General features: G+C 41.8%; 1 protein-coding gene across 3 annotated transcripts in view; it reads right to left on the bottom strand.

Annotated features, from left to right (window-relative positions):
- Positions 1-22756, bottom strand: part of IFT140 (intraflagellar transport 140) — an 88111-nt gene that overhangs the window by 56759 nt on the left and 8596 nt on the right. For all 3 annotated transcript variants that reach the window (XM_025048241.1, XM_015591122.2, XM_025048242.1), the window contains exons 4-12: positions 13700-13821; positions 13368-13510; positions 11372-11547; positions 10159-10250; positions 9419-9525; positions 8624-8769; positions 4500-4703; positions 4289-4361; positions 2424-2515 (exon numbers count right to left, since the gene is read on the bottom strand). In XM_025048241.1, the coding sequence (XP_024904009.1) occupies positions 2424-2515; positions 4289-4361; positions 4500-4703; positions 8624-8769; positions 9419-9525; positions 10159-10250; positions 11372-11547; positions 13368-13510; positions 13700-13821 (1155 nt within the window). The remainder of the gene's footprint in view (positions 1-2423; positions 2516-4288; positions 4362-4499; positions 4704-8623; positions 8770-9418; positions 9526-10158; positions 10251-11371; positions 11548-13367; positions 13511-13699; positions 13822-22756) is intronic.

The following is a 22756-nucleotide window of genomic DNA, read 5'->3' as shown; positions in this document are numbered from 1 at the left end:
CCTCAGGCTTCCAGCCCACTGCCTGGCTCCAGGCCCTCAGACCTCTCACCTGTGGCATCTCTTATCTGATTGCACTGTTTGCCAGTTCCCTTAGTCTCTCCCACTACACCCACCCAGAAGTTATCTTCTAGGAGAAAAGAACATTAACCCAAGAAAAAAAAACAAGCTGAACCGGTCCTCCCGCCACATTCCCCACTTCTCGGCTGTTCCCTTGGCTTCAGCTTCTCCAGTGTCAGTCAGACCCCAGCCCCTTTCTCAGCTCCAGCCTCTGCATAAAGAAGCCCTCCCCGGGGTGTCTGTCACTACTCTTCACCCTGGGCCACTCACTGCACAAAACAGCATAAAGCACTGGGAACCAATGGGGCTCAATATTCCCACCTAGAAGATCCCATTAGAGAACTGGAAGGTATATGATGGCAGTCCAGTATGGTCTCACTGTGGACACAAACAAGCAAAAACAACTGTAGTTTGTGTATCTACATCTGCACCAGCAGGAAGAAAGGTATGGAGAGACACACTCCAGACTTTCAAAAGGGGGTGGAAAGTTACTAACCTTTTTCTTAAACATGCTGGCAAGATATTAGTCACAATGGACACACATTCCTTTTAGTTAAAAAATTAACAACAAAAAAGACCCAACTCCATGCCATCTGTTGTGAGATGCCCTCCAAGCTAAGCAGGCGAGGCTCCTTAGTTGACTCCATGTATCCCACTAGACCACTTGCCCCTTCCTAGCAAGCCATTGGTCCTTTCCCAGTATGCTTTTGACTCTTTCCTAGCAGGCTGTTCTCCCTTTTCCATTAAGCCCTTGCTTTTTCCCACTATGCTAACAGCCCCTTCCCAGTAGTCTGTTCGCTCTCCAGCACCCCCCAGGTCACCTCTCTGCTGACACAGCTGCCCAGCTGCCCCCTTCATCTGTGTTAAGTACATGACCCCTCCCTGCCTAAGCTTTATGTCCACGGCAGATGACCCCTACACAACTGTCAGTGCAAGAAAGGTGACCTTTCTTTGCACGAGATGCCCCGCTGGGCTCTAACCTCCTCTCCTCCAGCCTCTCTGCCTCCGCTCTGACCTTGAACAGGCAGAAGGTCTCACAGGGGCCAGAAGTATCCTCAGTCTGCACTTTTCCCTAGAAGGGCAAGTGGGGCTGTGGGCTGCTTCTCCCGCATCATTAGGTCTCTACTCCAATTCCTCCCCTGTGGTCCTTTCCATCCTCCTCTTGCTTTAGTGTGCTCTTTTATCTCCTTTACCATCTGAACCCCACTGGAATGGAGTGCTCCACGGAAGCTCCTTCAGGAACTGCTGAATGAAGGAGTGGATGAGCAGCGTGAGAGGTACAAGGATATGGATATGGCAGCCTTAGTAATCAAACACTGGATCCCCAGAAAGAACTCAGAGCTGGACAAAGTAGTTGCACTGAAAGCTAAAACCAGGGCCAGGATAGGTATTCTTGACCTTGATACAAAACGCTGCTGCATGTGCTGCGTTGAATGGTGGCCACCAAAAGATGTGTCTACCTGGAATCTATGAATGCGACATTATTTGGAAAAAGGGTCTTTGCAGATGTAAGTTAAAGATCTCAAAAGGAGACTATTCTGGATCAGGCTGGGCTCTAAATCCAAGGACAAATGACCTTATAAGACACAGAAGAGAAGACACAGACACAGGGAGAAGGCCATGAAGGCAGAGAATGGAGTGATGTGTCTATACGCCAGGAGACACCAAAGCTTGCCAGCAGCCACCAGAAGCTGGAAGAGGCATGGGACAAACTCTCCCTCAGAGCCTCAGAGGGAGCCAACCCTGCCCACACCTGGAGTTTGGACTTCTGGCCTCCTGAACTGTAAGAAAATATATTTCTATTGCTTTAAGTCACTCAGTTTGTGGTAATTTGTTATGACAGGCTCAGGCAACTAATACACCACATTAGCCCCTGGGCTCCAGCAAGAGTGTATGGGATGCAGATAGGCAACGGTTTCTTTATACCACCAGGAGGGAACAAAATAGTACGTTAGAGGCCTGTCATCTTGAAGGCCTGCATTGACTCCATCCTGGCCTCCCTCTCAGACACATGCAGGGAAAGGCTTGTCCAAAGGTACTATAACCTGAACTGATGGCTTCTCAGCCCTCGAGGTGCACAGCAAAGAGTTCCTCTCATTTCACAATCCCATGTACTCAGGGTCCAGTAATCTAGTCCTTTTCTCTGCAAAAGGCCTTTGCCCTGCCTCCTGGTTTCTGAAGTCACAACAGTCACAGATGAAGCAGCTATGCCAGAATCCATTTTTACAGCCAAGCTCCTGGTGAGGGGAATCTGACCCACTGGGTGAAGTCGATAAGCTGGTTCTGGCTCGATTTAGACGAAATTTTTAACGCTGCTCTTATTGTCTTCATCATCATAGTATACTTGCTCTAGAGCAGCAATTTACCTGCCAGGTTCGAACTTGAACTCGGTTTGGTTCTACTGTATAAACGTTTTCTTCATGCATTGCTAACACTGGAGACTCACACAGGAAGGTACCTGAAATGAAAGATAACACGATGACAGTAGCAGCTAACCTTTTCATATTTCCTCAGAATTTAAAAAGCATTCTCACATATGTTCCCTAATTCATCTTTGCCATCACAACTGCTTTGTGAGGGATGTGATTTTTGCATCTTACAGATGAGGAAAGTGAGGCTCCAAGGTGCGGGGAACTGCCAAAGGCCATAGCTGCCAGTGACAGCTTGTGCAGGCTCTGGACCCGGTGTGCGGACTCAGTGCTGGGCTCCCCACTCTGCACCACTCACTAGTGGTGTCTCTTTTCTCCTATCTGGCAGCAGATGCTATCAGCGGCACAGCACCTCATGGCACCATTGTTTAAGCGAGCATCTGTTTATCTCAGGTGGAATTTCGGAGACCAGTCCCCACAAGTCCTGGTCTCTATCTTTAGACAGGAGATAATTACACACCAAAAAAAAAACCCCAAAAAACCCAGAAAATATCTCGGCACCTGCTGTGCTGTCCTGTTGGGTAGATAAGAAGTTCATACTTGCCCTGAGGAGTCTACGCCAGAAGAGAGAAGATGTGAATTACCAGCACAATGCCAGGCAGAGCAAGAAAAGTCTTATAAGAGAACTTTAGGCAACAAAGCAGTAGAAGAAAAGAAAAAGAGGGAATAATATGAGGAGAGAGGTGAGAACCAGTGGAAATATCCCCAGGGAGGCATGAGGTATTCAAACGAACACGGGTGTCATCCTTGGAACAGAGCAATGGCAAGTCCTCCTGTGAGGTGAGAAGGCCAAGGTCAGGATGGGCGAAGGTAAGAACTCAGCTGGCTGAGCAGCACATTCTGATGGTCACCATGCAGGCTGGAAGATGCTCCCCAAAGGCATCAGGTTCCAACCCCTGGAACCTGTGACTATGAGCTTATATGGACAAGATGTTAAGGTCTTGAGATGGGGAGAGTACTCTGGATCATCCAGGTGGGCCCTAAATGCAATCACTAGTGTCCTTATTAAAAAGGAGGTAGATTTCAGACAGAAACAATGTGACAATGGAGGCACACACTGTAATGATGTGACCTTAAGCCAAGCATTACTAGCAGTCACCAAAAGCTGAAGAAGAAAGAAATAGATTCTTCCCTAGAGCTCTGAAGGGAATATGGCCCTGTCGATGCCTTGATTTTGGCCCAGTAAAACTGATTTGGGACTTCAGACCTCTACAACTGTGAGAGAATAAATTTTTGTTTAAGCTCCAGGAAATTCATATAGGCGTGTACTAAAGAACAGAGGATAAAGGCAGCCCAGTGAAACAGAGAATTGGAGAGATATATGGGACGTAGGTGTTTTGAGAGTGTTGGAGCATCTCTGACAATCCATCTTGAAATTCTCAAAGGCTGGCCCTGGTCAAGATGCCATGGGGCTTACTGCTCTGCATGGTCTGGAACCAGTGCAAAAGTTGGATGTGTAGCAAACGCCCTCCTTGGAAAGCACTGCAGGCTTATTTTTGAGCTTTTATTGTCCTGCAGCCCGGGAAGGTTTGTTGGCCCAGACCTGGCTGCACTTCTCAACAACCATGACTAGATTGAACAGAGTGTGGCCCAGAGGGCCTGAGAGACCTTGGCAGCTCAGGGCCAAAGCTGTAGCACTGGCTCTGGAAACAAAGGTACAAGCATGAGAACTGACACGAGGGTCTCCCCATGGCCCTGTGCCAGCCCTCTGCTCACTGCACAGGCTCACCCCCCCATCAGATGGTGAGAAAATAAAGCAGGGTGCTCTGAGTCCCCTCAGGTGTGGGGGAAAAGACGCCCACCTGCATTTCGTAATGTGGCTCCAGAAAGCTCAAAGATCACCACCTGTTTTCCATTCCAGACGGCGACAGCATCCTAAAAGGAATTATGGAAATTAATAAGCAATCTGCCATCTAGACCGTTTGCCATTCTGAATGACCCTAACGACTGACCACGTCTTTTGTCTACATTGAAGAAAACCCCCAACCGACCCCACAGGTCACCCTCAGTCACCTTGGTGGCGAACACTCCACTGATGTGCATGTCTGTGCGCAGGCTGTGCGTCAACCCCGTGGACAGGAAGGACACACTGAGTAAGCTCGGGGAAACCTGCACCACAGCCACTTGCTGGTGGAAATGTGACGACATGGCCTGCTCGCTGAGGATCACCACAGAGCTGATGTTGTTCACTGCCAGAAGGTTCTTTCTGGAGCCCCACTTCATTCCCATGTGGGAGAGAAAGAAACAAAGTGTGAACAAAGGGGGAGAGATACAGTCAAGAAAACATTACACAATTTCCAAGCACTATTTCTTCTTGTTGTTAAAAAATTATTTTAAAAAATGTATAAGTGTAAAATGTGTACTTTGTAGACAAAGTTTATGATACTGACATCCAGACTCGTGGTAGAGCAGGTATTTACCTGTATGGCTGTTCTAGCTTGTGTCTGTTCTGACTATTTGCACATCTTCTAGAATTTACTTTTCTGATATTTATTTAAGAATGCTTAATTTTTAAAATGCATAGCAATTTACACAATGTATTAACTTATCCAGCTTTCCTCCAGTGATATGAAATGCCACTTTTTTTAACTTCATAATTTCTTTTTTTCTTTAATTTTATTAATTTTGAGTATACAGTACATTGGTTATGTAATTTATAAAATGATCCCCCTAATTGTTCTTTCTCTCCTCTGGCTCTCCACCTAGCCAATACATTAATGCTGACTGCATTCTCTATGCCCACTCCCCATCCCCATGACCATCTTTATCAACTACTAGTTTGTACTTTTTTAACCCTTCGCCCCATTCTCCCCGTTGTCTATCACCGGATTGTCCTCTATATTTGTGTCTGTTTTTGATTAGTTTGTTCTTTTTGTTCCTTAGATTCCGCATATATGAAATGCCACTTTCATAATTTTATATTAAACTTCCAAATCTATACAAATCTGTTTCCGGATTTCCTACCCATCCACTGATATATTTATTCATTCCAGATTAAGCGCTATTTTAATTGCCATGGTTTTGAGATATATTCTAGTATATTATACAGAAATGTTCTGATGTTATAAAATTTTTCTTGGCCATTTGCTTTCCCAGATGAGTTTAGAATTATTGTGTTGAATTCTCCCAGAAAAAAAGTCATTATTTTTACTGAATGTACATGTAATTTGTAGATTTACTTGGGAAGAAATGGCTCTTTTACAAGATTGAGGCTTCTCTTTGAAGAACACAATATATCTCACCATTTACTCAGTTTTTCTTTTATGTCCTTTAGGAGTTAGTGTGGCTTGTGCTATTATTTAAAATGGCATTTCTTTTCAATATGAGTGAAGTTACACGTGTTTTTCACATATTCTACTAACTGCTCTTCAGTAAAAGATCTCTATCAGTTTTTCCATTAAAGTTCTTAATATTTTTCTTATAAATGTGAGTTTTCTTCATGTCCTTTATTCTAAGGTATCACTTAAGATAAGCCACGAATTCAAAATAATAGCTTTCTGTGTAAATATCTCTCCTCTCACAAAAAAACAAAACAAAACAACACTTTAAATGTAAACATCAACTGGAAGAGCTGCACGTCAACTTCACATTAAAATAAAGAAAACAATATGCATTGGGAATAGGAAAATATGGTGTTTTAGAGTTCAACACTTCATACCCTTTAAAGTGACTATTTACTGAGCTTAGTTTTCCTTCAATTCTAGTCTTGTTCTCCATTGCCAAATTTGAAATAAGTTTTTATGTATTTAAACTTGTTAGTCTCTGCTTTTGCAACTGCTTTTATTACTTCAAAACAGAGAAAGTTGTATTTACAGATCTGATAATGTCATATTTTTAGCCAGTTGTTTTGTCCTAACTGTAAAATATTTTACTCATCCATCTAGAAACTATTTTTATATATGGCCTATGATGAGGACTGTAATTCCCAAAATTACTATAAGGTATCCCTAAACTATTTACTACATAAGTTTTCCTTTCCTGATTAGTATAGGATTAAGTAAATTTTAACTTTAAGATTTACATAGAATAGATTGGAGCGACAACTTCCAGCACAGCAGGATGAGAAGTCCCGAGAACATTGCAGGCATAACTGATGAAAATTACGATAAAACCACCATCTAATTCTCTGGAAACTAGGCATAAGGCAAATGAAGAAGCACTTATTTAAGAAAGCACTAAATCTGGTAAGAACAGCAGAGTCTGTGGCACCTAAGTCACTCCACTGCCCCCCTCCTGCCCCTCGGTTCAAGATGGGGCTACAAGATGGGGCTCCCTCTCCTTCAGCTCCCCCAGCTCCCTGTGGAGGGCTACAGCATGTCCCTGTGAGGGGCTAGCCTCCAGCATTTCTCCCCAGCTTGATGTTACAGAGGCCACTTCAAGGTGAGTAGAGAACTCAGATCCATCCATAAGAACAGAGCGCTCTGGAGCATTCCCCAAAGGAAGTCACTTCATTCGAACTGGAATGTGGGTAAGTTCAAGTCTAAGGACACTCTTGAGAACAGAGGAGGTTTTGGTGGTAAGCGTTTGGAGAAGGCTGGTAGCTTCATGACAGCAACAAGCTCAGCAGCAGGCCAGACAGTTTACCAGACAGAACCAGGGGGAAAAAGATACCTAAGAGGACCCCTTCTGGGTTAGAACAAACCTGACACAGAACTCAAAGACCAACTCTGTCCAAACTTAACTGGACCAGACTATAGAGCAATTGGTGCCCCAGGGTATTATAGAAAACAGATCAGGCAACTGGGGGGCCTAACGGAATCTGTAATACTAGATGGAGGCAAGAAGCTTATCAGAGATCAGGAAAAGGACAGTCAAGGAGAGTCCCCCTAAAACCGTAGGTGTCCCAGCGTGACTGTGCATGTGCCCCAGGCTGGGCCCTCTGAGGAGCAATGTCAGAGGCTTCACACTGCAAGGGAACAAGACATCACTACAGTGGCCCACCCAGTCAGTCACTAAACAAATAGATAAGCAAACAACAGCAACAAGCCCTGGAGGTGAGTGGGGCAGGAGGGTCGGTATCCCAGAGTTGACACAATATTTTAACTAAAATGTCTAGTATGCAACAAAAAATAAAGTGCCATGCAAAGCAGAATACAACTCACACACGGAGAAAAAAAGCAGGCAACAGAAACTGCCCCAAAAGGGCCCAGATGTTGGACTTAACAAAGACTCCGAAGTAGCCACCATAAACATATTCAAAGACCTAAAAGAAACCAGGCTCAAAGAAGTAAAGGAAGGTGTGATACAATGTCTCACCAAACAGAGACTTTATTAAGAAAGAATCAAATGTCCAAAAGGAATTAAAACACAAAAAACTAGTACACCAATGTTCACAGCAGCATTATTCATAATAGTCCAAAAGTGGAAACAACCCAAATGTCCATCAGTGGATGAAGGGATAACAAAATGTGATCTATTCAGACAGTGGACTATTACTCAGCCACAAAAAGGAATGAAATACTGACACATGCTACACTATGGATGAACCCTGAAAACAATGCTCAGTGAAAGAAATCTCATGTCTATGCATGTTTTGTGTGATTCCACTGATATGTAATGTCTAGAGTAGGCAAATCCATAGAGACAGAAAGTAGATTAGTGCCTCATAGGGCTGGGGGAGGAGGAAATGGGAAAGGGCAGTCAAGGAGAGCCCTCCTAAAACCACTGGTTTTAATGGGTACGAGATTTTTTTCTGGGGTGATGAAAATGTTCTAAAATTTATTGTGATGGTTGCAAAACTCTGAATATACTAAAAACCATTTGGTATGTTATGTATCTCAATAAAGCTGTTAGATAGATAGATAGATAGATAGATAGATAGATAGATAGATAGATAGATAGATATATAGACAGACAGACAGACAGATAGATAGATAGGTAGGTAGATAGATAGATAGACAGATAGATGAAAGATAGAGATAATAGAGATAGAGATAAAGGGATGAGAGGATAGAAAAAATAGATATAGATTACTACAGATCCACAATCCCTCATCTGCAATTCTGAGCTCCAAAAAGCCTTTATTTTCAGATAGTCTTTTAAGCTGAATAACTGAAAAAAATAGGTTCAAAGTCAATTATTTCCTCCACTTCTGCAGGGCATAGAATGAGTGCACCTAACACCTGGTACAGTTGTACCTTTATCTGTGTGATGTTTCCTTCAAGCTCAGTAGGGGTTTGAAGAGTCCACCTGTCTTTGCCCTCCACTCCTCGGCTGCTCTGGGGTCCTGGCACCTTTCTCCACATGGCTACTCGCCCTTTATCGGTACCTGCTGCCAGGAGACCTACAGGTAAAAACAGAGTTCACAGTCACTGACTTGAAAAGGGAGAAGAACAGCCACAAGCTCCCTTCTCTGACCACCCTCTCTGAAGTAACAGCCCATCAGCCCTCACTTGCTGTCTCTTACTTCATGAGAACTGACAAGTGCCTGGAGATACAGGGCGTGCATGTGCGTGTGGGGGTGGTGGGGGTGTTGGTGCTGGTTTCTGTCTCTGTGAAATGAGCCTGTATGCCTGTTCAATACTCTTTCCTAATGCTAGAACGGCACTTAGCACTCAGCAGGCACAAAATAAATGACGCTCTGGCTCATCTCCTATTCTTTCTGTCCTGTATGTATGTGTACACACTTACACACAGTCATACATTTACACATATATATACACTTCTAAAGTTTCCCATACTGTCTTTTACTCGGGGTTTGGGGAAGGAATGGAGATCATATAGCCATGTTGGCCACACTTTTTAAACCCCTTGATCTTCACGTGGGATAAAAACATTTACTGTTATTTCCTGTTATTTTCTCATTACAGACCGACTTTATTCAAATGAATTTACATATTTATAATTGAATTATCAGTCTTTGAATAGCCACCGACAGAGCAAAGGTTGAAGCTGGTTCTCTTTCTCCCTTATGCCAGCCCAAGAAATCTCACCTTTGACTTTACAGTAAGAAACACAGTTTATATTTTCTCCTTTTTCGAAACCGAACTTCTCCTCTGGACTCAGTACATAATTCTCTCCTCGATCCAAGTCCCAGAATCTACAAGAGAAGGAAGAAAGCCCACTGAGGGGATTGTGTCAACGGATTGCCCTCAGCTCTGAGTGGCTTGACCAACTTGCAGAGTAAACTGTAAAAATCAGGAAAATGTCATGGCCCTTTGGACTCTGATATGAAAAGCAGGCGATCATTACATTTAGATGTTTTGTGCACTGTTCATAATGAAAGGGAGCAGCTGTTAGTAAAAGAGGGTCCATGTGTGACACCATGTCACAGTGAGAACAAAACCATGTACACTCAGGAGAATCCCCAGTATCATGTGGAGTTACAGCAGTTAGACGCAAGAGAACATAGCACATCATTCTCTCTATACCAAGCTCAAAAAACAAACAAACAAACAAACAAACAAACAAACAAATAGGCAAAGTGACTCCACAGGCAGACATCAGGATAGCCACCCTCATGGTTGGGGGGGGTGGGGGGGCTGGGGAGGAGGAAGCCTGGGGTCTCTTCTATGTTCTGTTCTTCGATTTCAGAGCTGTTACATGGGTATGATCAATTTGTGAAAATTCATAATTAGTGTATTTTTCTGTCTGTATGTTCTACTTCAATTAAAAAGTTTACTCAGAAGAGACTGACTTTTCATTACATACTCCCTGGAGTGTCAGTTCTTACCTGAGGGCTGATTCCCCAGTGGCAGTCACCAGAAGGCTGCCTTCGATCAAAGCAATGTCGGCATGGTGACCCGTTTTCCCACTCAACTTCACCTGTATAATAAAAAACAACCCTAAAGAAGCATGTCACTTTGCCGAGACGGCGTATCCCTTGAAAAGACACTGCTAGCTTTCCAGGACACACAGGCCAAAGCTGACAATTACTCTGGCACATTAAATGGTTAACAATAGCTGCTGCCCAGCACACGGTACACAGTGATCACTTTTCCTGAGTGGCTACCAAGCTGAGCAGCGTTCAGGCACCACCACGTCCTCTAAGGCAGTTGTCACACCCTGCTTTGCAGGGAACAAACCTGCCCAGGGACCACCAGCCAGTGAGTGGCTCAGAGGGGATTCGAACCCAGGTCTATGTGATTCAGTGACCATGTTTTCAACTACTGTGCTAGAAGATACATAAATGGCCAAATAAACAACGACTTACAAAAAATCAATCTGCTCTATAATCTACAGGAGTATCTTTAGGGAAAGTCCAGAGTTCTCTGAGAAACATGAATCCTCCTGGTATAAACGAAGAAACTAGCAGCAGGGCAATGACGAGCAGCACCTGACTGAGGGACAGGCTGCACCCCAATGCCTTCAGTGTCCTCTTGGTGGTGAGGGCCCGGAGCTGATGCCATGAGGAACCTTCATGGACACTAAGGTGTTTCTCAGTAACCACAGTAAAACACCTGCTACCCAAGGACAGTGACTGTTATACACACCCCTTGGGTGAAATAATGTGCACGTGTGGCCGAGGGGCAGCTGTGACAATGTACATAGTTAGTGAGTTCCTTCCATGTCTCATCTGCATGTGGCTGGGAAACAGGGAAATGTCCCTGCTCACGTGGTTCCATCGTGGAGGTCGAAGGGGCTGTGCAAGGAGAGCGGTTATCTGTCACGCCCAGGTGTGTAGGCTATGAATTAACCAATCACGGGAGAGCAGCCCTGTGCAGCCCAGACTCTCACCCTTTCTGTCCACTGACGCCTGAAACTCCTTCACTATTTCCCTGTGAACTGAATGTTGTATAATAAATAATGGTACTAAACAGCTCAGTTGGCGGTACTAAATGGGTCACTGGAACAGATTTGCCAAGGAATTGGAAACGATGTTTAGATCAGGTCAGGAGAACGTGACCCAAGTGCTGCCTCTCTGCCAAGGCCACTCCCCGACCCACCTTCATCATTTCTTCCACCTCGCCCTCAGGAGTCACCAAGTACAGGGACAGCAGCAGGTTCTCTGTGACTGCCACCAGCGCCTCCCTCTTCTCAATGTAGAACAGCATTTGGATAGAGCTGTCTGTGGATGCTGCCATGCTGGTCTTGCCTTTCTCATCCACGTAGTGCACGGTCCCTGAGGACAAAGGAAGCAGTCATCCAGTAGCTTGGTATTCATGAGAAGTCATTTCTATCTCCTTAGAGGCATTTTCAAAATAAACATCTTCATTATAAAAATTTGCAACGAAAATATTTAAAAAACATCTACACATGACCTCGCAGGTTGCCATCTCTGAAATAAGCTCCATTTTATTGGTTTAGTTCAGACTTGACTCCTGTCTCCGCCAGTTCTTCCTTCATCCGCACTAACCTTAGAGGTTTCTGACGTTCACATTGACGACTCGCCTGCCTCTGCAGCCTTAAAACTCCTAGATTATCTAACATGAGGAATACATCTGTCATCCATGCATTGAGGCCCTAGATTATGACCTCCCATAGCCACCAGGCCCTGTCCTCGCTGTCCTGTGCATGGTCAGTTACCTGTCTTGCCCCATCTAAGCCGCAGGGCCTCTCTAGCCAGGAATCCCTCCTCCTGCCCGCCCCTTGCCTGCCAGCCATTTGCTCAACCTCTTGTTCCTCTCTTAGGCTTTTGAGCTCGGTGGGTGGAACCTTCTGCCAGTTCTCAGGAATTTGATTCACGGCTGCTGCTCTCCAGAGCCTCCTCATCCTCCTGGTCTACTCACATCTTATTCCCAACTGATAAATTGAGTTCTTATTAAACTGAAAAGCATGAGGTTCTCTAGAGGCTAATTGCAATAATGAGCATCTTCTAGGCACGTACTTGTGGCAGGCTCAATGTTAGGCACTTATGCGTGTTAACTCGGCTGGCATTTCCAGCGAGCTCCTGCGGCAGGTACTCTTACTATCCTGTTTTACATAAACATTAGGAAGCTGAGGCTCACAGACGTGGGATAATTTGCTTCCGAAGCCCACAGCCACCGAGTGCAAGGCAGGACTGACACCCACTGTACACTCCTCTTCCAGTTGCCAATGTTTTTTTCCTTCACATATCTCTTTCTCACATCATCTCCTTGACTCTGTTCCTACGGGGCCCTTGCATCTCCCCTCCCTGTACCCCTACTGTGCCATGTCTACTCCATGTCCTTTCTGGGGCCTTCCCTTGGCTCTGTCTCTTTACTTTCTGAAATGAAAGATCTCTCTAAAGCCCACAATCTCTTCTAGCTATCATCTGTTCTCTTCCTGTCCTGGTGACACAGCCTCCTCAAACCTCACAACCTTTGTGCAAGCCTCACTTCCACTGGCCTCTTTCCCATAGCAGACATATACTCGTAAACATTCTCATGTGAATGTAAAAGACTCTTTTTTTTCTCTTAACTTCATATTGCATTTATCAGCTGCCACTAGGGCAGACTGTCTCACTATTTACACTAAGGAGAACTGTGTTAAAATCAAGACAGATGGTGCTCAACGCAGACCACCCACGAGGACTGGTTGGTGGTTGCAGGCTGGAAGCAAAACCCACTCCATCCTGTTCACACTCCATTCCCAGAGCTTATCCAGGTACCAGGCAAATAAGAGGTGCTTCAGAATTATACAGACTGAATAACGGGAGTGCAACAAAAGCATCTTTTCAAGATGGTCTGTCTGCTGCCGTGCACACAGTAAGCAGTTGGGATGTAACTGCTGATCGACGGCTTCCTAGCGAAAATCCCTCAAATACAAATAGAGCTCAACTTATCTCGAATCAGAACGAAGTAAAGCCATTCTTTGAATGCTGGATAAACAACTGCAAAAAGCTGGCATACAGTATCACTCTAAGATTGGCACGCATACAGTCTGTTATTTTTTGCAGAAATACCATCCATTTGTTTAAAATCCTTATCAGATACCCCTAAAACATTTCAGTGTCTTAGAATCCCAACCTAAGTTTCTCACCATCCATCAAGCTGACAAAGAATGACAGTCCTTCTTGAGAGCCCATTTTCAAGAAACTTCCAAAGCTACTTTTCCTCCAGTTAAACATGTCCAGGGCTTTCTCATCACCGCTCACAGCTGCCTTTGCCAACTGAACAAGGTCCCTGAAAGTAAATATGACACAGGAAGTCAGGATTCCTTGCTGCCCCTCATTGGAAGGTGCTGTCACTACAGATGTGCTGAGAGTGGCTCATTGCTATGACTCCTCCAGTGTCAGGAAAAGCCATATCTCTGCCCTAACCAGCCCCCACCAAAGATGTAAACGTAAGGCCACCACATGAGCTCACACTTACTCGCCAGGAGGGGGAAGCCGGAAGATGCAGTGAGTCAGGTGTTTTCCATAGTCGTGTTTCAGCAGGGGTGTCCCTTGTACTCGACCCCTTTGGTCCAGCCTCCATAAGAGCAGGACGCCAAGCTGGAAAATCCAACATCACACGTGGAAGAAATGCACTCACCAAGTGACTGGTAGAAGGCAAGAGTTTACACTGCACAACAGAACACATGCTTATTCCTTTTTTTTCCTTTTTTTTTTTTTTTGACAAAACTACTACATGGGCACTGTGAAAAATCCAAGCAATTCTAAAATGTTCAACAAAGGAACCAGAAACTCTTCTACGTGTCTCTTCCCATTCTTATTCCCTAGAGATAACAACTGTCACATGTTCAGTTTTTAAAACAGACTTTTAATTTTAGAACAGATTCCAGATTTATGGAAAAGTTGTGAAGACAGTTCTGAGAAGTCCCACACCTAGTTCCTGTTATTATTAGATCTTACAATAGTGTGGTACAGAATTAATATTGATACACTATGTTAACCAAAGTCTAAATTCACATTTCCTCAGTTCTTCCCTAACACCTTCTTCCTGTCCCAGGATCCCATCAGAACCCATATGACATTTGGTCGTCATGTCTCCTTAGACTTCTCTTGGCTGGGACTTTGTCTCAGACTCTCCTGTTTTTGATGGTTTTGACAGTTCTGAGGAGGTCTATAAGGGATTCTGTAGAATGTCTTCCACTGGGATTTGTCTATTTTTCTCATTGTTGACTGGGGTTGTGGGTTTTAGAAGACCATAGATATAAAGTGTCCTTCTGGTCATATCACATTAGAGGTCTATGCCATCAACATGACTTATCTCTGTGATACTGACCCCAAATCTCCTGGCTGAGGTCATGTTTGTCAGGTGTCTCATTGTGTAGTTCCTCTCCCCACCACCCCTTTCCATTCTGTACTATTTGGAAGAAAGTCACTATGCATAGGGGTAGGGAGTTATGTCTCATCTCCTTGAACATGAAGCATCTATATAAATTATTTGCAGATTCTTCAGCATGGGAGATTTGCTTCTTCTCCATCATTTAATTATTTACTCAATCATAGATTTATATCAGTATGGAACTGTGGATATGAATATTTATTTTCTACTTTGGGTTATAATCCAAGACTACCATATCTGTTGCTCCAACTGTTCTAGCTTTGGCCATTGGGAGCTCTTTCAGCTGGCTCCTGTGACTCTTTGATGTACCCTGTCATTGTGGGTTTTGGGAGTACTTTCTTACTTCCTGGCACTAGAGATACATTGGGCTCATTGTCCTGCCCCAGCCCTAGAGTCAACCATCAAGGAGCCCTGGTTCCTTATACTGGAGGAAACCAATAGAAACCAGGATCTGGGTGCTAGGTGTACTACATGTTCAATTTTAAAGTCATCAAAGTCTCAAATTAATGGCACAGACAAGTGAGAGAGAAGTTCAAGGTGGCAGAGAAGAGACAACTCTATCAGAAGTGGTCCAGGTGGCTCTATGACTGGGGATGGGAGCTAAGCTTTGCCAAATGGCAGTATTTCCATTTGAATCTGTTGGCAAAGTGCTTTTGCTTTGACACTCAGGCATTCCTCAAGGCATGTTTCCTGCTCAAGGTCAGGGGACGTTTTAGCATGCAGTACACTTGTCCTTCCTCCCTGCTTTCAATCAGCATTGATTCCAATATACCCACTTGCTGGCTAACATTGCTTTATTGCATATAAGAATATAATTTTCAAATAAGGTCAGCTAAAAGCAACTTATACAGTAAGTCTCTAAGAAAATTTATGTAAAATCGAAAATAGTATGTAACATGACTATACTTTTAAAAAAAAAGAAGTAACATGAGTATATGCGTAATATGAATAGTATATATCATCAGACTAATTTCTTCTTGACTTTGTCAGCTTTATGTAGAATAAAAGCAGCATTGGTTCCTTTGTGTTTAGTGATTCTTTTCAAATAACATTTTAAAAATTATGCTTGGATAGTGAAAAAGACAAAGACAGAAAAGGAAAATGTTTCCTTACCCTGCTGCCCAGCCTCCTCCCTAGAGAATCATACTATGGGATCCTGTATGTCTGATGACGTTTTATGCACACGTGGCATCTGTAGAGACGTCCCTCTGCTCTTCCCCTCAAGTGCAATCATCCAGTACTTATTTTTTAACATAATAATTGACTTTATAGATCTTTATTAGCACACACAAACTTCTAGCTGGCAACTTAACCAGGTTCCTGAATACAATCAAGACACACTGAGCATGTCCAGGTTTCTAGACTGTTGCTGGGAGGGAAGTTGTTCCATACAAATGGTCAGAGCTCCTGTACCCCAGGAGCAGCAATTCTGTTCAGTCACAGGACCGTACAATACAGCCCTTGTTTTGACAGAAGGACAGACTCAGCCCACCATGATCATGAATTAAACTTCTATTGACTCCTGAGGATGCGATGAGTCAAATGTGTTCTGTCTCAGGTTCCGGCTAATCAGGTAGAAATGCAACATGAAGTGGAGACTTAGAGGCAAACTCTGAGATGTCCCATCCCCTTTTTGGCAGGCATGTACCCCCTATCAATTCTAAATGTTTTTGAACCTCTCACTGCTACTATAGGGTAATCCTATGTGTTCAGAGCTGTCTCTTCACTATCTGTCATTCCTTCCAAGTTATTTCAATGACTGTAATTTTATATAGTAAGGCTCTAAAGAAAAGTTACCCATGAGGTGAGAAATCAGCCCTATCCATGAAGAATGAGAGTGTAATATATTAAGGGACTGATGTAAAGTTAGGATGTTCTAGATGCGATTGTCAGTGACATACTGTCACTTCAATGGATGGGTCATTGTGTTAGGTTCTCTAATATTTTATCCTGATACTAAGAACTGACTTGCCCTTTGTCATGCATGGGTTTACTGGATCCTACCCTTGGCTGTGCAAGAGAACGCAGAGAACTGAGATCCGGTAATGTGACATTCTCCCCTCTTCTTTACCAATGGAACTGCTAATGGATATTTCATGGAACATCCACCCAGTAGCCCTTTTCTAGGGATCTCTCCACCTCCCTGGGCACCACCAACTGCTGCATATGTGGGCACTTGGCCTAAGCTTAACTTGAGACAGAGGAGGAGGGGCGGGCAATTTTGCATGGGGGCTGAAACGAGAGCAGGTGAGCTCCTTTGTTTTCATCAGCTAGAGATTATGCCATGTAGACAGAATGGGACAGAGAGAGAGAAGATAGTATCAGGAAGGTACACCGAAAGACGCAGAGCTGGCACATAGATGTGTCTGCTAGCATTTCATTCTTAGTTACAGACTAAGTTTTATACACACATAAACAGTTAGCCGTGCTCCTGTCCCTGGAGACCCTGAGACCCTCTGATGGCTTCAGATTAATTGCACCTTCTTGCTTTAGCTGGTCTGGGTCAGTTTCACTGGTAATCAGACACATGTTAACTAAAGCAGGGTCTCTGTGAGAAGAGCCAAGAGGTCCTCCCTCAGCCAGGCCTATTGGCTCGGCGGTGCAGTACTCCACGTGCTTAGCTGTTTGCTGTTAACTTCTCTTTCTGCTTAAGCCCATTACTCGATTAGGACCAGCAAAGTAGAGATTTTTCTTAGAAGGATTAGGTATTTCTGCTCTTAAATATTTTGACTCACAGGACTTGATCATCACATATAAGTTTAGTTTCATACCTGAGTTAATTTACTTTATTAGTTGTCTTTTAATACAGTCAAGATGAGAAAAACAAAATTCAATGATCTTGAATTCTTTTATTCCTATAGGGGATTTGAAGAGCATTCCTCAGCAGAAAGGTGCGAAAGATCACCAAAGAAGTCTGAATCTGGGGACAGAGCAATGTCATTAGGTGGGAACTGAATAGAAAAATAAAAGATCACCTAGGAAAAAGGAACAAACCAATAGAAAAATAAGCAAGTGATATGACTAGAAAAAGAAATATTGATTGCTACTGTGATGTTCATCAACAACAGCAAGAGAAATGCAAACTAGAACATGACTGAGATGCTCCTTTTTCAGGAAAAATTCTGAATCTGGATACGACACTCTGTGGGGAAGCACATGCTGGTACAAGCTGGTACAAGCTCCACGGAAGGAAATTTGGGAACACCCAGCAAAACACAAGTGTACGTGTCCTAAGGCCCAGCCGCCCCACTTTTAGGAATTTCTTTAAACTTCCATATATGTGAAATGACAAAAGCATGAGGTTAGCCACTGCGTCACTGTTTGTTTAGCAAAAGATTGGGAAACCACTGAAATGTTTATCAGCAGGGGTTGGAGAAACAAATGACAGTACGTTCACATAATGAAGGGTAGGTTAAAAGAGAAGAAGGAAGTTAGTTAGCTGTTTACCAATAAAAGAGATCTGCAAGACACGGAATAAAATGAAAAAGCCAGCAACGGCACAGAATTGCATGCTATCACTTATGTGAAAAAAGAGGAGTCTAAGGAGATAAGATCCTCTGTGTGATGTCTCCAGCCAAAACTATTTAATTTAAAGACATAAGCAAACAAAATGAGAGACAGTCTACATAAAAACTAGTCTGGACTCCTCAAAAATGTCAATGTCATGGAAGACCAAAAGAGAGAGAGAGAGAGAGAGAGAGAGGGAGGGAAAGAAATTAGAAAAGAGAAGAAAAGAAAAGAAAAGAAAAGGAAAAGAAAAGAAAAAAGAAAAGAGAGAAGAGAAGAAAAGAGAAAAGAAAAGAAAAGAAAAGAAAAGAAAAGAAAAGAAAAGAAAAGAAAAGAAAAGGAAGGAAGAAAGAAAGAAGAGAAGAGAAGAGAAACAAGACTAGAGAACTATTCTTGATTTAAGGAGACTAAAGGGAAATGACAACTAAACACAATGCATGATCCTTGAGTGGATATTGGGTTAGGGCAAAGTCATCTATAAAGAACATTACTGAGACAATTAGAGAAACTATCATATGGACTGCATACTGGCTACTAGTATGGCCTCAATGTTAACTTTTCTGAGTTAAATATATATAGCAATATTGTAGTTATGTAGAATGTCCTTGTTCTTAAGGATCAATGCCAAAGGATGTAGGGGTGAAGTACGACATCTGTGACAAACTCAAATAATCAGGAAAAATATATATATAAATAGAGAAAGCAAATATATCACAATGTTAACATGTAGTGAATTTAGGTGAAGGGTATATGGGTGTTCCTTGTACTAGTCTTTAAACTCCTCTAAAGGTTTAAAATGGCAAAATTGTAAGTTGGAGAAAGAATGCATTTGTATGCACCTGTGCGTACCTGAAGAAACTCTGGAGAGACTTTAAGAAGCTATGGATGCTGGAGAGTAGAGAGCGGGAACTGACGGAGATGGGTAGAGAGGCTTTTAAAGTTTTTGAACTTTAAAACATATAAATGTATTACCTGAAACATGTAAAATAAATGAACACACTGTAAAATTTCTCCTGTACATTTGTGAATCAAATTAGGTCTAGACCAGGGTTTCTCAACCTGGGCACTGTTGACATTTTGGGTGGGATAATTCTCCGTTGTGGGATCTGTCCTGTACATTGTGGGATGTTAAGCAATATCTCTGTCTCCACCCACTAGATGTCAGTAGATACCGCCCCCAACACATACACACATTGTGACAACAAAAAGTGTCTTTAAACACTAACGAATTATCCTCTGAGGAGCAAATCAAGCTGTTTAAGAAGCTCTGAGCTACAGGTGACCAGGAAGACTGTGCCACTGGGTCCCTCAAGACACATAAGGCCACCCTGCCAAATCTGGGAGATATAGCAGATCTACCTAATACATAGAAATAAACATGGGGAAGCAGCCAAAATGAGGAGACAAAGAAACATGTCCCAAATGAAAGAACAGGATAAAACTCTAGAAAAGAACTAAACAAAATGGAGGCAAGAAATCTACAGATATAGATTATCAGATATAGAGTTCAAAACACCGGTTATAAAGATGTTCAATGAACTGAGAGGAAGAATAGATGAACACAGCCAGAGGCAGAAAACCTCAAAAAGAGACAGAAAACCTAAAAAAGAACCAATCAGAAATAAAGAAAATATTGTAGGGAATCAACAGCAGATTACATTAAGCAGAGGATCAAATCAGCGATCTGGAAGGAGAGGGAGCAGAAACATCCAATTGGAACAGCAAAAAGAAATAATAATTTTAAAGAAATAAGGATAGTTTAAGGGCCTTTTGGGACACCAAGCGTAACAATAGCATATCTTAGGTGTAATTGAAGGAGAAGAGATCAAGGGATTGAAAATTTATTTGAAGAAATAATGACTGATGACTCCCTGACTTGGCAAAGGAAACAGACATACAAGTCTAGGAAACGCAGAGTCCTAAACAAGATGAACCCAAAGAGGCCCGCACCAAGACACATCATAATTAAAATGCCAGAGGTTAAGAACGAAGAGAGAATCTTAAAAGCAGCAAGAGAAAAACAGTTATCTACAAGGGAGCTCCCATAAGACTGTCAGCTGATTTCTCGACAGAAACTTAGAAGGCCAGAAAGGATTGGCATGAAATAGTCAAAGTGATGAAAAGCATGTGGAACATTTTCTATGACAGATCACATGTTAGGCCACAAAGAAAGTCTCAATAAATTAAAGAAGACTGAAATCATAACAAGCATCTTCTCCCATCATAATGGTATGAAACTAGAAATCAATTACAAGATGAAAACTGAAAAAACACACAAACACATGGAACCTAAATAACATGCTACTACACAATGAATGGGTTAAAAATGAGAACAAGGAAAAAATAAAAATGTATCTTGAGACAAAAAAACCACAATGACCCCCAAATTAAGGGGACACAGCCAAATAAGTTCTAAGAGGGAAATTCATAGCAACACAGGCCTACCTCAAAAGACAAGAAAAATCTCAAATAAAAATCTGACCATACAACTAAAGAAATAAACAAACAAAGCTCAAAGTAAGTAGAAGAAAGGAAATATAAAGATCAGAGTGGAAATAAACAAAATAGAGTCTAAGAAAATCCAAAGATCAATGAAACCAAGAACTGGTTATTTGAAAAGATAAACAAATTAATAAACCTTTAACCAGACTCATCAAGAAAACAAAGAGAGAGGACCTAAATAAATAAAATTAGAAATTAAAGAGAAGTGACGAATGACACCACAGAAATATAAAAGATTATAAGAAAATGCTACAAATGATTGCCAACAAATTAGACAATCTGTAAGAAATGGATAAATTCCTAGAAACAGACAATATTCCAAAACTGAAACAAGAAGAAACAGAAAATCTAAACAGACATAACTACTAACAAAACTAAATCAGTAATAAAAAAACTCCTCCCAAAAAGAAATCTTGAGCCAGATGGCTTCACTGGAGAATTTTACCAAACATTTAAAGAAGAATTAACACCTATCAAACTATTTTAAAAAGAGAAGGGAAGGCTTCCGAGCTCATTTTACAAGGCCTGCATTACCTTGATTCCCAAATCAGATGAAGACATTACAAAAAAAATGAGTAAATAAAGGCCAATATCCCTGATGAATAAGGATGCAAAAATCTTCAACAAAGTATTAGTATACCAAACTGAGCAATACATTAAAAAGATCATACACCATGATCAGCTGGGATTTATAACTGGGATCTATTTCTGGGATGTAAGGTTGGTTCAATATCTGCATATAAATTAACATGATACACCCCATAAACAAAATGAAGGATAAAAATCATATGATCATATCAACAGATGCAGAAAAAGTATGTGACAAAATTCAGCATCCATTTATGATAAAAAACTCTCAGCAAAGTGGAAATAGGAGCCACATATAATAAAGGCCACGTATGACAAAATAATAAAGCCCACATATAACAAACCCACAACTAGCATCATACTCAATGGTGAAAAGCTAAAAGTGTTTTCCTTAAGATCAGGAACAAGACAAGGATGTCCACTTTCACTTTTATTCAACATAGTTTTGGAAGTTCTAGCCATAGCAATTAGATGAGAAAAAGAAATAAAAGTCATCCAAATTGGAAAGCAAGAAGTAAAACTGTCATTATTTGCAAATGACATGATATTATATACAGACAACACTAAAGAGTCCACCAAAAAACTAGTAGAACTGAAAAATGAATTCAGTAAAGTAGCAGGATATAAAATAGATATTCAGAAATTGGTTGCATTTTAATATACCAATAGCAAACTATAAGAAAGAGAAATTAAGAAAACAGTCTCATTTATAATTGCACCCAAAAAAATACCTAAAAATCAATTTAACCAAGGGGGTAAAAGACCTGTACTCAGAAAACTATAAGACACTGAAGATACAAATAAATGGAAGGATACACAATGCTCATGGATAGGAAGAATTAACATTGTTAAAATGTCCAAACTCCCCAAAGCAATCTACAGATTCAATGCAATCTCGACCAAAGTACCAACGGCATTTTCCACAAAACTAGAACAAATAATTCTAAAATTTATACAGAACCATGAAAGATGCCAAACAGCCAAAGCAATCTTTAGAAAGAAGAACAAAGTTGGAGGTGTCATGCAATCTGATATCAAACTATACTATAAGGCAATAGTCATTAAAACAACATGTTACTGGCATAAAAACAGACAGAGATCAATGGTATAGAATAAAGCCCCAAAATAAAACCCATACCAATTAGTCAATTGATCTATGACAAAGGAGGTAATAATATACAAGGGGGTAAAGACAGTCTCTTCAATAAGTGGTGATGGGAAAACTGGACAAATACATGCAAAAAAATGAAACAAGACCACTTTCTTATACCATATACAAGAATAAACTAAAAAAATGAATTAAAGACCTAAAGTAAGAGCCGAAACCATAAAACTCCTAGAGGAAAATATAGGCAGTAAACTCTATGACATTGCTCTTAGTATTATTTTTTCTGATATATCTCCTTGGGCAATATAAACAAAAGAGAAAAAAAAGACTATATCGAACTAAAAAATTTTTGCACAGCAAAGGAAACTATCAACAAAATGAAAAGACAACCTACTGAAATGGGAGAAGATATTTGCCAGTGATATATCCGATAA

This window comes from Pteropus alecto, unplaced genomic scaffold (genome assembly GCF_000325575.1).
Source record: "Pteropus alecto unplaced genomic scaffold, ASM32557v1 scaffold44, whole genome shotgun sequence".
Lineage (NCBI taxonomy): Eukaryota > Metazoa > Chordata > Mammalia > Chiroptera > Pteropodidae > Pteropus > Pteropus alecto.
Note: the sequence above shows the minus strand (reverse complement) of the source record. Positions and strands in the feature narration are given on the sequence as shown.